General features: G+C 45.0%; 2 protein-coding genes across 3 annotated transcripts in view; one reads left to right on the top strand and one right to left on the bottom strand.

Moving 5' to 3' along the window:
- The window catches only part of MTOR (mechanistic target of rapamycin (serine/threonine kinase)), a 152242-nt gene that overhangs the window by 64299 nt on the left and 74300 nt on the right, over positions 1 to 13643 (top strand). For both annotated transcript variants that reach the window (XM_011935809.1, XM_011935808.1), the window contains exons 27-28: positions 907 to 1069; positions 1207 to 1352. In XM_011935809.1, coding sequence (XP_011791199.1) covers positions 907 to 1069; positions 1207 to 1352 — 309 coding nt within the window. The remainder of the gene's footprint in view (positions 1 to 906; positions 1070 to 1206; positions 1353 to 13643) is intronic.
- On the bottom strand, positions 4638 to 11328 carry ANGPTL7 (angiopoietin-like 7). The gene is made up of 5 exons (XM_011935807.1): positions 10678 to 11328; positions 8271 to 8371; positions 6852 to 7046; positions 5964 to 6162; positions 4638 to 5768 (listed from the first exon to the last, which is right to left on the bottom strand). Exons 1-5 carry the CDS (start codon positions 11045 to 11047, stop codon positions 5599 to 5601), a joined length of 1035 nt encoding a protein of 344 aa, XP_011791197.1. The 5' UTR covers positions 11048 to 11328; the 3' UTR covers positions 4638 to 5598.

Genomic DNA, 13643 nt, shown 5'->3' with positions numbered 1-13643 from the left:
AAAAAAAAAAAAGAAAGTCGGTATAGAGGCATCAAATGCTAAATCTATCCATTGTAGGTATATCCTGTTGTTTCCCACTCCCTTCCCCACACAGTCACCAGAACAGTAGGGAGGATAGGATTGATGTAAGATGTAAGGGATGGCAAATGTGTCCATCATGTGGTACTATGGTAATGTAAAGTAGTCATAGTAATCTTTGAAATGGAACCTCTGGTTCCACGTCTTTGTGAGGCCCCACCTGTTGGCTTAGAAAATCTTTTAGAACTTACAGATTTGGATCCTATTTGCTAATGCTTCTAGTCCTGTTGTCATTTTTTATGACCATCCAACTAAGGGTTCTGGTTATATTTTGAAAGCAATTGCAGATGCTGCCTTTGACATTTCTGACCTTAAGAATTTAGACATTGTCCCAGAAACATCCCAAGAATCGTTTAATGATTATTGTTTTCCACATTTGTTAATGCCAGCTTCTGTGTCAGAAGTCCCCATTCTATTCATTTCCCATTTCCTCCAGTGAAGAGAAATGATGCAAAAACTGCCAAGAAATATTCCTTTGGAGAAAAGTTACTTTGCTCTGCTCATCTCCCCGCCTTGCCACTTGCCCCCCAAGTCCCTGCATATCATAGTGTCTGTACCTGTAGTGTAAGATTCAGTAGACACTAACCATATGTGGTTAATTTAATTAAAAATAAATAAAATGTAAAACTCAGTTCCTTGGCCACACTTGCCACAGTTCAAGTGCTTTAATCATCAGTGGCTACCATATTGGACAGGAAAGTTCTCTTGCACAGCACTGGTCTGTATAACCAAAATCAGTGATGCCAAAAGCGAACTGATAGGTGTGACTTTGAGGCAGCAGGCAGAGGCATGGGAGGTCTCTCCATTTTCCACCTTCTCTGCCTTCAGGGATCTCTTCAATGCTGCGTTTGTGTCCTGCTGGTCTGAATTGAATGAAGATCAACAGGATGAGCTCATCAGAAGCATCGAGTTGGCCCTCACCTCACAAGACATCGCTGAAGTCACACAAACCCTCTTAAACTTGGCTGAATTCATGGAACACAGTGACAAGGTGAGACTTTTCCCCATTGTCCAGATGGAGGCTGACAGGGAACCAGCTGGTGGGAGGAGAGAAGCATCCACACAGCCTTCTCTTGTTTGTGCCCCATCTGCCATTTTCCTATGCTGTGAGGTTTTGCTCTCCTCCAGGGCCCCCTGCCACTGAGAGATGACAATGGCATTGTTCTGCTGGGTGAAAGAGCTGCCAAGTGCCGAGCATATGCCAAAGCACTACACTACAAAGAACTGGAGTTCCAGAAAGGCCCCACCCCTGCCATTCTAGAATCTCTCATCAGGTAGGCCATAAACCCTTTTTAATTGCCACCTTCATGCAAAATGACCTCTCTTCTCCCACTGCCTGGTGCCACTTCACTGGAGTCACTTGGAGACTTCTGCTCTGTGAAATCTGCCTCTGGGTCTGGCCAGCACGTTTAAATGACATGTTGCAGATGGCTCTCCCCAGGAATCTAGCCATGATTGTCATTTCTGTTGACCCTTATCACCTGGGCTCCTGTTGTTTTCCAACCTGTCCTTTCTTGTTCCAATGAAATTAGTTGAGAAGCAATTCTGTGGCCATGGCAGCCTAGGAAGATAGGTTTTATGTCTGGGTTAGATAGTGCTGTCTAGAGCTGGAGTAGAATGTTGGTTCCTGGGCTTCAGAGGGTACCCAAGGGCACAGTGGGGTTTTATCAACTAAATCTATTGATGCCTGCATCTTCCTCCTATGGTGTTTTGTGAATATAAAAGGCAGAGCGTAATCTGAAATCTAATGGTCTTTTCTCTGATGTGGTTAGGTTCGCTCCTCTGTTAAGACCATTTTCAGTCTTCTGGGTGTGGAAAAAATAGGTTGTTTAATAAATTTTCTGCTGTTAGGAAATTACAAGTAGCACGAAACATTAGCTCCAGCTCCTAAAGAATCGTTCACTTCCCCTAATGATTATCAGAGAATATCAACTCTGGGATCTCATTATCTTCATGTGAATGCTAACATGGTCTTTCATCTCACTGCAGATAGTTCAGAAAAAATCATCCAGCTAATAAGTTCCTTCACCGTGGCTAATAGAGCCTGCTGTGTGTGGTGCCTACTTTGCTTGAGAGGGTGATCAAACAGCCAAGTCCTTTCCTAGCTGTGCTTTTGAGAAGATATTTAAAAGAGTTCCTTTAACACTTGAAAAAGTTAGCAGAAAGATAAAAATAGAATCCTGTTTTTGCCCAAATAAATTGGACTTGGAGAAAATGTTGATTTCTGAAATACCATGTAGGAACAATTAAAAGCATTCTGTCCTCTGAGGCATGCTTCAGTTTCAAATCAGACACAGTAAATGTGAAAATCCACATTTCTTCCTTCCATCGCTGGCTTAGGTAATGTGCTCTCACATGATAACTAATAGAAAATATGGTAACTAAGTATGATCACTTTAAGGTCAGATAACTTATTTTGCATATTAATTTCCTTGCTCACCTGTTTGAGACCTATTTGAAACTTTCCTAATTCCACCATTAATTTTTCCCCATATTTGAGACAATCATAAAAACTTAAAAGTTATGCAGATTTGTAGCAGAAAGATGTAGTTAGAGGCCTGGAAAAGTGCTCTAGAAGGTTATTTAGCTTTGTAAGCAAATATAATTGAAAGCAAGTCCTCAGAATTCCCTGGAGATTGCTCTTGTCCTTTGTTTAAAACACTGTTCCAGGCCAGGTGGGGTAGCTCACACCTGTAATCCCAGCACTTTGGGAGGCCAAGGTGGGTGGATCACTTGATGTCAGGAGTTCGAGACCAGCCTGGCTAACATGGTGAAACCCCATCTCTACTAAAAACACAAAAATTAGCTGGGCGTGGTGGTGCACATCTATAATCCCAGCTACTTGGGAGGCTGAGGCAGGAGAATTGCTTGAACCCAGGAGGTGGAGGTTGCAGTGAGCCAAGATCATGCCACTGTACTCTAGCCTGGATGACAGAGTGAGATTCTGTCTCAATAAATGAATGAATGAATGAATGAATGCTGTTTCTGGGGAAAGCCATTGTGCTTGGCTCTTTGGGTGTCCTCAGCTAAGTCAGCTCAGCTTGCATTTCTGCCTCCCTTCTGCTGGTCTCCTGTATCTTCCCATTACCTTTCTTTTTTTGCTTTCGTTTGCAGTTTTTACTTCTGATTTTGTAAAGCTACTTTTCCTAAGCCCAGTTGTGGTGGTATACTGTCATCTGTACTGAAGGAAGTTTTAAGAAACAACCTTAGACAAAGTTGCTGTTAAGGAAGTTGCTCACAGCACTACCCTAGTTCTGTGGGTGAGCCTCATGGAAATTCTCCTCAGGGGTCTTTTCCCACTGTTGGTTGTATGTCCCTGAGCCACTACTTTGATCTGGCCTTGGAGACATCGCTTTGCAGTAAGGGATTGAATTCCTTTCCTCACAGTGGCTACTGGAGAGCTTGAAGCTAAATTCCTGGTCTACCTCCAACAAATTACAGACATCTTACCTGTTTTTACTACTAACTGTCTCCCAACCCCTACAGACTTTGTTTTTATTTTTCCTACTCTTATTTTCCCTTCACCAATTTGTCTGCTTTTTTACAGTTTGTTTTAGTATACATGTTTGTGTCAACTTCCCTAAATTCTTTTTGAAACAGGGTAGCCTTACACAAAAACATCTTTGTGCAGCTATTTGTTTATTTTTATTTTTATTTTTATTTTTTAAGATGGAGTCTCGCTCTGTCGCCAGGCTGGAGTGCAGTGGTGCAATCTTGGCTCACTGCAACCTCCGCCTCCTGGATTCAAGCAATTCTCTTGCCTCAGCTTCCTAAGTAGCTGAAACTACAGGTGTGTGCCACCATGCTCAGCTAATTTTTGTATTTTTAGTAGAAAGGGGGTTTCACCATGTAGGCCAGGATGGTCTCGCTCTCTTGACCTTGTAATCCACCTGCCTTGGCCTCCCAAAGTGCTGGGATTACAGGCGTGAGCCACCGCGCCCGGCCTTGTGCAGCTGTTTCTTATTTTTTTGTCTTTGCTTTAAAAAACCATGTTCTGTTGGCAGTATTGTTCTCTTGTTACCAGTTCAATCTGTCTTGCAACCTATTGACTTTTTTACCTATCTGCTACAGGGCAAATTAAATCCCAGATGTAATCCCAAACCAGGGCTAACACTGAGATATAGTATAAACTACTCCCATCTCCTTAAAGCTCACACATCAGTAAATATATTTGCTTTCTTGGGGACAGAGTATTGAGTGGTTATTTGATTATTAGAAAACACACACACACGACTTTTACTTGGTTAGCCCCGAGCATTAGGGTAAGGTCTGCTGGCCTGCTTTTGCTTCTCTATCCTAAGTAGAATAGAGGGTCTGATAAGGCTGGATGCCTTCACCACCCAGCCCCTGATGTGTAATCCCCTTTATGAAAAATTGTCCTGGTTGCTACTGCCCTTTTGTCCCTCACCTGTTCCCTTTTGGCCTCTGCTCTCCACTTGGTTGCCCTGAACACCAAAACAAACCCCAGGCCTCTATCACTGCTCACCCTCTGATTTAAATTTAACTTTTTATCCTGCTCTAAGTGGTAATGGTAAGAATTTAAAAAGAAAATACTCAAGTTTTGAAAGTGTTTATTGTAGAAGGAAAAGAAACATTAAATGTTTAAAACAAAACCACAATATTTTATTTTTACAAAGCGAGATGCTTATATACAGCATTCATTATTAACTATGTAACACCATCTACCTTCAGTTTTCAGCCATTTCCTATAGATAAAATTTGAAAGGAAGCCCCTTGAGCTTGTTTCTTACAAAGTAAATAAAAATAGGTATACCTGTATTAACTATGAATATTTTAAGGCAGTTTTGTGCCAGCATTCATGAGAGACTGTGTCCACCTCCTGCCGGTGCTTCATACCTTTTCAGTGCTGTACCTGACCAAGACGAGCAGGGGCAGTACTCAGTCTGATCGCCAGACCCAGTGCCCTGGAGTTTCCTCCTCGCAAGTCCAGCCTGGGTCAGTTCACCTACAGCCGAACAATTTTTGTGTTTTAAAAATAATGTGTAGACTCAAGATTAATTTCACTGGATTTAAAAATAGAAATACCCATCTCCCACCTGCCTCCTTCACTCCTTTCTCTAACACTCAAAGGCCTCTCCTTTGAGAATCAAAATAATATGGTTCTTTTTAGCAAAGGGGTTTGTGTTTTGCCCTCATGTAGCCTAAGCGTTAAAGAAGATAGATAAAGCGATCTCAAAATTATTTTCTTTCACAGACAAATCATATGGAAAAGACAAGCTACTGCTATGTTAGGGATCTTGGGCAGAGAGACCCCACTCAGTCTACCCCCTTGAGAAGGATGTGACAGGACCCAGTGGGTTTAAATGGTTCATCCTGTTTACTGTAACATCCTTGGTACATATGATTTTATTGTGCTCCTTGGAGACTTATTCTTTCTTTGGAGATTAGAGGCTGTTTCTCAACCCTACCCTTTCTAACACTCTCTTCCTGTCCTCATCTGCCCTCATCCAATCTCCAAGTGTCTCAGTTTCTGCATCCGTGCTCCACGACAGCCTCCTTTTAAGGCTTAAAGTCTTCTGGGCGGATTTTCATCTCCACCCGTTTCAGGGAGTAGGTAGATCCATGCCAGCCGTACCAGGTGATGCCATCCAAGTGCTTGTTGTGCTCGCCCAGGCGGTAGTACACTCCATTGAGGTTGGAGTCTGTGCAACAGTTGTACCAGTAGCCACCTGGCATGAGAAACAGACCCAGTGCCAGTAAGTTGACTGTGACAGACCAGACATCAGGTAAGAAGTTAGAGCCAGCATTAGAAAGAATACCAAAGCCGGAACATCAACTGTACAGTTATAGTTCACTCTTTCTCCTCAAGTGGGATTATGGGCTTGCATCTGAATTTCTCGTTTCCGGTCCCCCCCAAGTCTCACCTTTGCGGAGCTGTGCACACTTGTCCAAGCAGTTGTCATTGTCCTTGTCCTTGGTGCTGAAGGCTGTGTTGTTATGATACTGGAGGGCGTCGTTCCCCACATTGCCAGTGTAGTTCCCCAGGAAGAGGCGATAGCTGTTGAGTTCATTGCCCAGAACAAAGTGGCTATACTCAGCGTAGCGCAGGTTGCCCTCCCAGTCCTGTCAGGAGGAGCAGAGCCTTAAAGAAAGTGCAGTAGGCTCCATTTCATGCTGTCTCTGTACCCCTTCTCTCCTGACAGCCCCGTAGCCAAACATCTTTTTATAGATGTGAATCTAATGAGACTTTATTACTTGTTTACCTCCAGTTTACTGTGTTAACCTGGGAATCAGAAAAGAAGGCTCAAACTTCTTTCCTGGTTCACCATATGGCCTTGATTAGTCTCTCTATATTCCTCACTTTCCTGCCTATAAGGTGTAGCTATGTTTTTGCTGAATCCCACACAGAGCTGCTGTAAGAGAAACATGAGGATATAGTGAGTGCTTTAAGACCTTCGGCAAGGGTCCCCAACTAGTATCAGTAAGATTTGTACCTAAAGGACCTCATGCTCAGCCAGAGCAGAGACTAGTGTTTGGCACAGCTGACTGTTGGATTTACTCTACTCTGGCCTGGGTCTGGCCTCTTCCTGTCCCACCTGCAGCCCCACTTTTGTTGGTGGGGGCGGGGGGTTGGGAGGTGCAGAAAGGAAAAATACCTATTTTTCCTCAACTCTATTATAACTTGCGGGAAAACCATCACAGTGAATATACCGATTTGTCTTGAATCAGAATAGGAATGGCACCCTCAGAGTCATACGCAGTCATGTGTGGTGGCACTGGTCCAGTCATGGGGCCCCTGGCCTTGTGCTTACCTCCATCTCTACACGCAGCCGGGTTGGCTGTCTGGAGAGCCGGTGGATGTGTTCATTCCCCAGCCAGAAGTCCCCACGGATGCTGCCAAAGCCCTGCTTGTACTGCTTCCAGTCCTGGTAGAAGGAGACAAGGCCACTTTTTCGTCTCTGGATGATGGTCCAGCCTCCACCTGAAGTCTCCATGTCACAGAACACCTGGAGCAGAGGGGATACGGTGAGGGACTTGCAGGACAGCAGGCAGGAGCAAGAGGGCAGACGTCCGAACCTGTCCTGTCCCTGCAGAGCCAGTAGATGCGTGCGCTCCCGCAGTCACACCGGCTCACTCGGGCAGTGATGCTGCCCTACTGCTGGTGAGCTGGGGCGGATGGTACACTGCTCTGGAAGAACAATCCAAATTGGGCCCAGGGGTGAGTGCACATGAAGCTTGAAGGGAAAAATCCAGATACTTTTTTTTTTTTTTTTTGAGGCAGAGTTTCACTCTTGTTGCCCAGGCTAGAGTGCAGTGGTGCAATCTCGGCTCACTGCAACCTCCACCTCCTGGGTTCCAGTGATTCTTCTGCCTCAGCCTCCCTAGTAGCTGGGACCAGAGGTTCCTGTCACCACACCCAACTAATTTTTGTATTTTTAGTACAGACGGGATTTCACCATGTTGGCCAGGCTGGTCTCAAACTCCTGACCTCAGGTGATTGATCCACCCACCTCGCCTCCCACAGTGCTGGGATTACAGGTGTGAGCCACCATGCCTGGCTGAAAATCCAGATACTTTTGATGCTGCCTTTGTGTTTTCTTTTCTCCTCCCTCAAGGAATAGCTGTTCTAAGACATGGCAAGAGATTTAAACTAAGTTATGTGGTGGTTATAAGAATTATCTGATCTATGTTAGAAGGCTTGGTGTTTGATAATGATTTGAAGGAGCCAAACAGATGCCTGGGTTTGGAGTGCAGGGCATAAACTTAACTCTTTGCATAGCTCTCTGGTGTTTGGTGTGTTTGCTTGTGTTTTGAGTTTTCCTTTCTTTCTTTCTTTTTTTTTTTTTTTCTTTAATTGAAATGGAGTCTTACTCTGTCTCCCAGACTGTAGTGCAGTGGTGTGATCTCGGCTCACTGGAGCCTCTGCCTCCTGAGTTCAAGCGATCCCCCTGCGTAGCTGGGATTACAGGCGTCCGCCACCATGCCTGGCTAATTTTTTTGTATTTTTAGTAGAGACGGGGTTTCACCATGTTGGCCAGGCTGGTCTTAAACTCCTGACCTGAAGTGGTCCACCCGCCTCGGCCTCCCATAGTGTTGGGATTACAGACGTGAGCCACTTTGCCCGGCCAAATTTTCCTTTCTTTAAACTGTGAATGGTCCTGTTATTGCAGTCCCCTTGAGGGGGTGAAGGACAGGTATTAGGGTGTGGCCAGTGACTGTAATAACCTCACCTCCAGTTCAGGGCTGCCCAGGAAGTCATCAGGAGGAAGCTTATACACTCCAGAGATGCGGTAGTTCTTCTGGTAGAGGGAAGAGCAGTCGTAGATGGCGTCTACAAGAGAACAAACCACAGGGTGAGCATTTAGACCCGGGGCTCCATCTGAGTTGAATGTTTAGAAACTGAGCCTTTATTTCTACCCTGAGATTCCCACTGGTGTTAATTACCCATCAGTGTCTGCATTTGGGAAAGGTGGATATCAGGAGATCCAGAGAGGGTGTATTTTGGCTTCACTGGTGGTGGAGCAGAGGGTTAGGGAAGCCCTTCACCTGGATAGCATTAGTGGGACGTTCCAACAGGTGGTTTCAGGTTAACTCTGAAATAAATTATTCTGCTATAGCTAGGCCATGAATTCTAGAAATGTTACAGTGTATGAGGGCCACGTAACAGATACTCCTGTCAGATAGATTCAGACTTCTTAGACAGCTGCCTCTGTAACAAATCGGTCGTGAGTATCTCATAGAGTCTGGTTTTGTTGATGTTTCCTGGTTGGTTGTTTATGTTGTTGTTCAGAGGTGGTGGCTACTGCCACCTGAGACCATAATTAAGGGAGATAGAGTTTATTATATATTTTCCCCTTCCATCCAGCTAGAACCTCAAAACTCTCAGAAGAAGCTTTGAGGCCTTCCCCCCAGGAAGTTTTGTTAAGGAAATGAGAGCATCAGACAGGCCAGTTTTTTTACTCTAGGGCCGTGGAGCTGCTACTTTATGCAGGATTTAGGCTCTGTATTCTAAATATCAAAGAGCACTGTGGAAGAGACAGCCTTTTCTGATAGGATTCAGAGAGTGCAGCCCTTAATATCCAAGAGAAGCTTCCTGCCCGCTCTGTCTCGGGGTGCTTTTCTTGGTGACCACTGCACTGGGACCTTAGAGAAGAGCACCAAGATGGCAGATGGGAGTTGTCCGAGGCGCTTAGGTTATCTTGCAAAGCACCTTGGGAAAGGGAGGCAGAGTACATATGCCTTCCCCATCACTGTTCTTCATTTCCTCTTAGTGGTGAAAGCACCAACTTACTGCTTCCTCTAAGGGGCTACCTTCTTATAGAATATATGGGTAACTGAGCACTTGGTCTTAGAGAAGAAAAATAAGGAATAATGTCCTGGGCAAGAAGAGCAAGAGGCCTGGTGGGAGAGCTGCACTTGACCCCAAGAACCTCCTTGTGGGATGGCGAGAAAGCCTTCTGTTTGGATGAGCAGGAAGTGGCACAGTCAGATTCCTCTGTCTGGCCTGGTTTTCCACATGTCTGGTTTCATCCCACAGACCAAATCAGTACTCACTTGTCTGGAAAATGGCCTGAGAATACCTTTCTAATCCCAAGCTGAGGGCCAGGAAGTCCATGCTTAGAAAGTGATTCGTACATGTTGGTTCAGGTAACAATTTTCAAGCTTGGTTTCATGTTAAAACTTTTTCTTAATTTGAGCTGAGAGCAACCATTGACTTAGTCAATAGAAGCTGATCATGTCTTTGTTCTTCATATAGTTTATAATGGGACCAATGGTTTTTATATCAGCAAGAAATGACATGTCTATCGGATATGCTCCTTACAACTAATATTTTCGTGATAATTTCAGAAAACCAAATTTTTAATCTCTAAACCGTGAATTCGTGTTGACCCACCTGAGCTGAGTTAACCAGAAATAAAAGTTGTTTTGCAAAAGAAAGATTAAATTTATCTTATTTTTGGCCTATTAAAAATCTATATTTCAGCATTGCATTTAAAAAGTCCTGTATTAGGAGAAATTCATTTAAGACCATGGAAAAAAGTAGACGTGTCACAATTGAGGAACCTTAAGGAGCCATATCCTTCCTGAACACAAAGGGACTCTTCCCATGGCTACGTGTCTCTACACTTAACTCTGAGCCAATGAGAAGAGTTATGTTTACAGAGAGAGGACACAAAATTCCACTAATGCTCATTCCTGGTAAATCTTAGGAATACCAGAGAACTGTTTCTGGCAAAACTTTGCTTCCAGAGGAACAGCTGTTACAGTTTGGTGCTTCCTTGGAATTTCTTGAGATATAGCCTGCAGCTATTGGTGAGGAAGTAGCAGAGCCACACCAATCAGGAAGACTTGAACCCTGCTTCTAAGACTTGCTGGGTGACTTTGGGCAAACCATGTAATGTCTCAGCACTCCAAGATGGTAGGCTGAAACATTGTGTGGATAAAAGAGACCTGTGAAGGTGTGAGGTAAACTTACACAGCATTAGCAGTCAAAGGAAATACTGCATAAGCCTTTACTAAAGGGAAAGTACACCCCCAAAAGGGGCCCCGGTAGTGGTTCTGATGACCAGGATATGTAGAAGCAGTGCTGTAGGTAGTGAGGCACTCCACACTCCCGCAGGGGACTCGTCTCCTTACCTGCGGAGGTCTGAGTGACCGTCTGTGCCGCCTGCAGCTGCATGATGTCGATTTGGTTGTTCATCTCGGAGTATTTGCTCTCGGCATCTGTGAGCCGCGACTCTATACGCTTGCTGTTGCTCTCCAGCTCCATCACCTGCATGACCACGCTGACCCAGTCCCTTTCCTGCTTCTTGTTCAGTTCACTCAGCAGGCTGCTGAGGTTGGCGACTTGGGCCTTGAGCTCCTTCACCTCCTCACAGCAGGTGGCCGCTTTGAGCTGTGCTGGTGTCTTGCGCTTAGAGGGCTTCTGCAGCCATGCTGGGTGGCTGACAAAGGCCACGATGAAAATGCAGAGCCAGGTCACAGCTGAGAGAGGCTTTTTCAGCATCTTTTGTGGGTTTGAGTGAGGAAGGCTCTTCCTTCAGGGGAGCCTGGAGGTCTGCAGAGCTGCAGCAGGCTGACTGAACCTTACGCTTTCACTCTGAGGGCCTCGCCACTTTGTTGTTTTCTCTCTTTTCCTTGCTCTTTGCTAGCCTTTCTCAAAGCTTGAGTCTCTGACAGGGGAGCTGAATGGATAGCCTATAGCTTTCCTTCCCAAGCCCGAATGCTCCACAAGTCAGCATCTTAAATATTGTTTGCTGCCTGTACCTCCACCCCCACCATGGCCGCACCGGGCTTTAGCCCCTCCCAGCTCATCTGGGAGGGTCAGGTGCCTGTTGGGTGAAGTCAGCGGCAACTTAGGCCAGAGGAGGGGAGGAGGGAGACGGGGCGAGTCTTTCTTTCCTTGCCTGTGCAGTCTCTGGGCTAAGACAAGAGGACTGTGAATTTGTGTGTTTCCAGTTTCGCCTGTTAGATTATGCCCATGCCAGCCACTGGCTCAACTCTATCAGCAAGCAGGGCAGGGTCAGAGGAATTTCCAAATTCTGTTCAAAAGGTTATATAACCATGGTGTGAGCGTTAAGGTAGGCAAAAGAGACGCTACTCACCCAGGGAGGCCTGTTAATGTAATCCATGCTGTTTATACGAGGATCTGGTATATTGTGACATTGTGCTGAATATGCTTTTAACTAGGCTGATTATTCCCGTCTCTGATCATCATTTAGTATTTTATAAAATCCTTACTCAACCTGGATCTAACACTCTCTCACATTTGAAATCTTCCAACTTAGAAAAGTTCTAGAAATAGAAGAATAGAGTAAATATCTTAGGAAGCCAGAAAAGAACTTTGTAGCCACATGGTTTGGACAGTTGTCTTTTTACATGCTTTTTCTCCTCCAACAAAGAGAGGGCCAGTATTAGCATCTCACACTTGACATTTTGCAAGGAGGTGTCAGAAGATAGGAAAACTCCACAGTGCCAAGTGAGATTCTGGGATTGGTCACCCATGCTTCTGTCGGGTGTTGGGCAGGACAGAGAACAGGCCCATCCTTGGCCCGTGGCTCAAACTTGGAAAATATATTAAAATATAGAGGAAAAAAAGAATCCCTATCACCTAATAAATCCATATCTACCGTCTCATTTCCCTCTTTCTATGCTGGTATGGTTTGCAATTTGAAATTATTCCTCCTCTATTTGTGTATGACTTTGTATCTAAAAAACATGAATATTGTAATTTTTCATGTACTATATATGAATGACACTGCTCTTTTGAAAACAAATGTGAAAAACATGGAATTTCAGCAAACATCCTTAAAATAAGCTTTTCACTGAGAATCTATACAAAGGTTCCTCTGTCCTTAAAACAGTAACTCTGTCTTTGGAACATATGATTGCCATTTCCATGTTATGGAGCCACTCAAGCAGTTACTTGTACTGTTGTAGTCAGCGTGGGTCCTTCCCATATAAGCCTGATGCCTGACAGCTCTCCTCCCATGCCATAATCCCCCAGAGCTCTTTTCCAGTCAGGGCTTCTAGCTCCTCAGGAAGTAATTTCTGTTCAGGCAGCTGGAGTTACCGAACAATTTTTTTTTTCTCGGAATCAAAAAGCGGTAGAGGATCAGGTGGATCAGAGTTTGTTTTCTCACATCCCCAGCCTCCTTTGCCTGCTAAAGGGTGAGGATGTTACTGATACCCTTATAGCAACTTGGCATTTTAATCAAAAGATTCTGTTGAGAATTGGCGCTGTCTGCCAGTCTCTGCTCTCTTTTTGCAAATGTCTAGCCAGGCTGGGCACCGCAGCCTTAGCTCCATAGCGTTCATTTCACTAAGGAGAATCTGGCCCCAAATGTTAGCATCCTACAAGGTCTGCTAAAAAGGGGGATCTTCAAGTGGATCTCTGGCCATCAAATGACACTGAGCTTAAACCACATGCCACAGAAGTGCTTTGCACCATACAGTCATGTATAGCAGGGGTCTCTAATCCCCAGGCTGCAGACCTGTACTTGTCCGTGGCCTATAGGAACAGGGCCACACAGCAGGAGGTAAGAGGCAGGTGAGCGAGCATTACCGCCTGTGCTCCACCTCCTGTCAGATCAGTGGCAGCATTAGATCCTCACAGGAGTGTGAACCCTGTTGTGAACTCCGCAACTGAGGGATCTAGGTTGCACGCTCCTTGTGAGTATCTTCAGTACTGCCTGAAGATCTGAGGTGGAACAGTTTCACCCTGAAACCATCCCCCATTCCCCACCCCCGCCCTGGTCCATGGAAAAACTGTGTTCCACGAAACCAGTCCCTGGTGCCAAAAAGATTGAAGACCACTGATGTATAGCATCCCGTGTGACCCTGCTGCCTTGGAACTCCCATATAACAGTGCAGCAGAGAAAGCACAAAAGCACAGTGGAACTTTGTGGAGTTCTATCCTGCTTCTGTTTATTCTTCCCAGTAGCTCACCCAAACAGGAAAGTGTTATGAATTGATTCTTGTATCTGGGCAGAAAATGAATTAATCATTCTTATTTGCACCTCATGTAACAGTCCCTTTTAGGAAAGGTAGGAGTAGTTCATAAGTTTGGATCGGAAGCATCTAGCCTTTAGCATGAGTGTCTG

The sequence above is a fragment of the Colobus angolensis genome, unplaced genomic scaffold (assembly GCF_000951035.1).
Source record: "Colobus angolensis palliatus isolate OR3802 unplaced genomic scaffold, Cang.pa_1.0 Scaffold149, whole genome shotgun sequence".
Lineage (NCBI taxonomy): Eukaryota > Metazoa > Chordata > Mammalia > Primates > Cercopithecidae > Colobus > Colobus angolensis.
The sequence above is the reverse complement of the archived record's forward strand: the minus strand, read 5'-3'. Positions and strand labels throughout refer to the sequence as shown.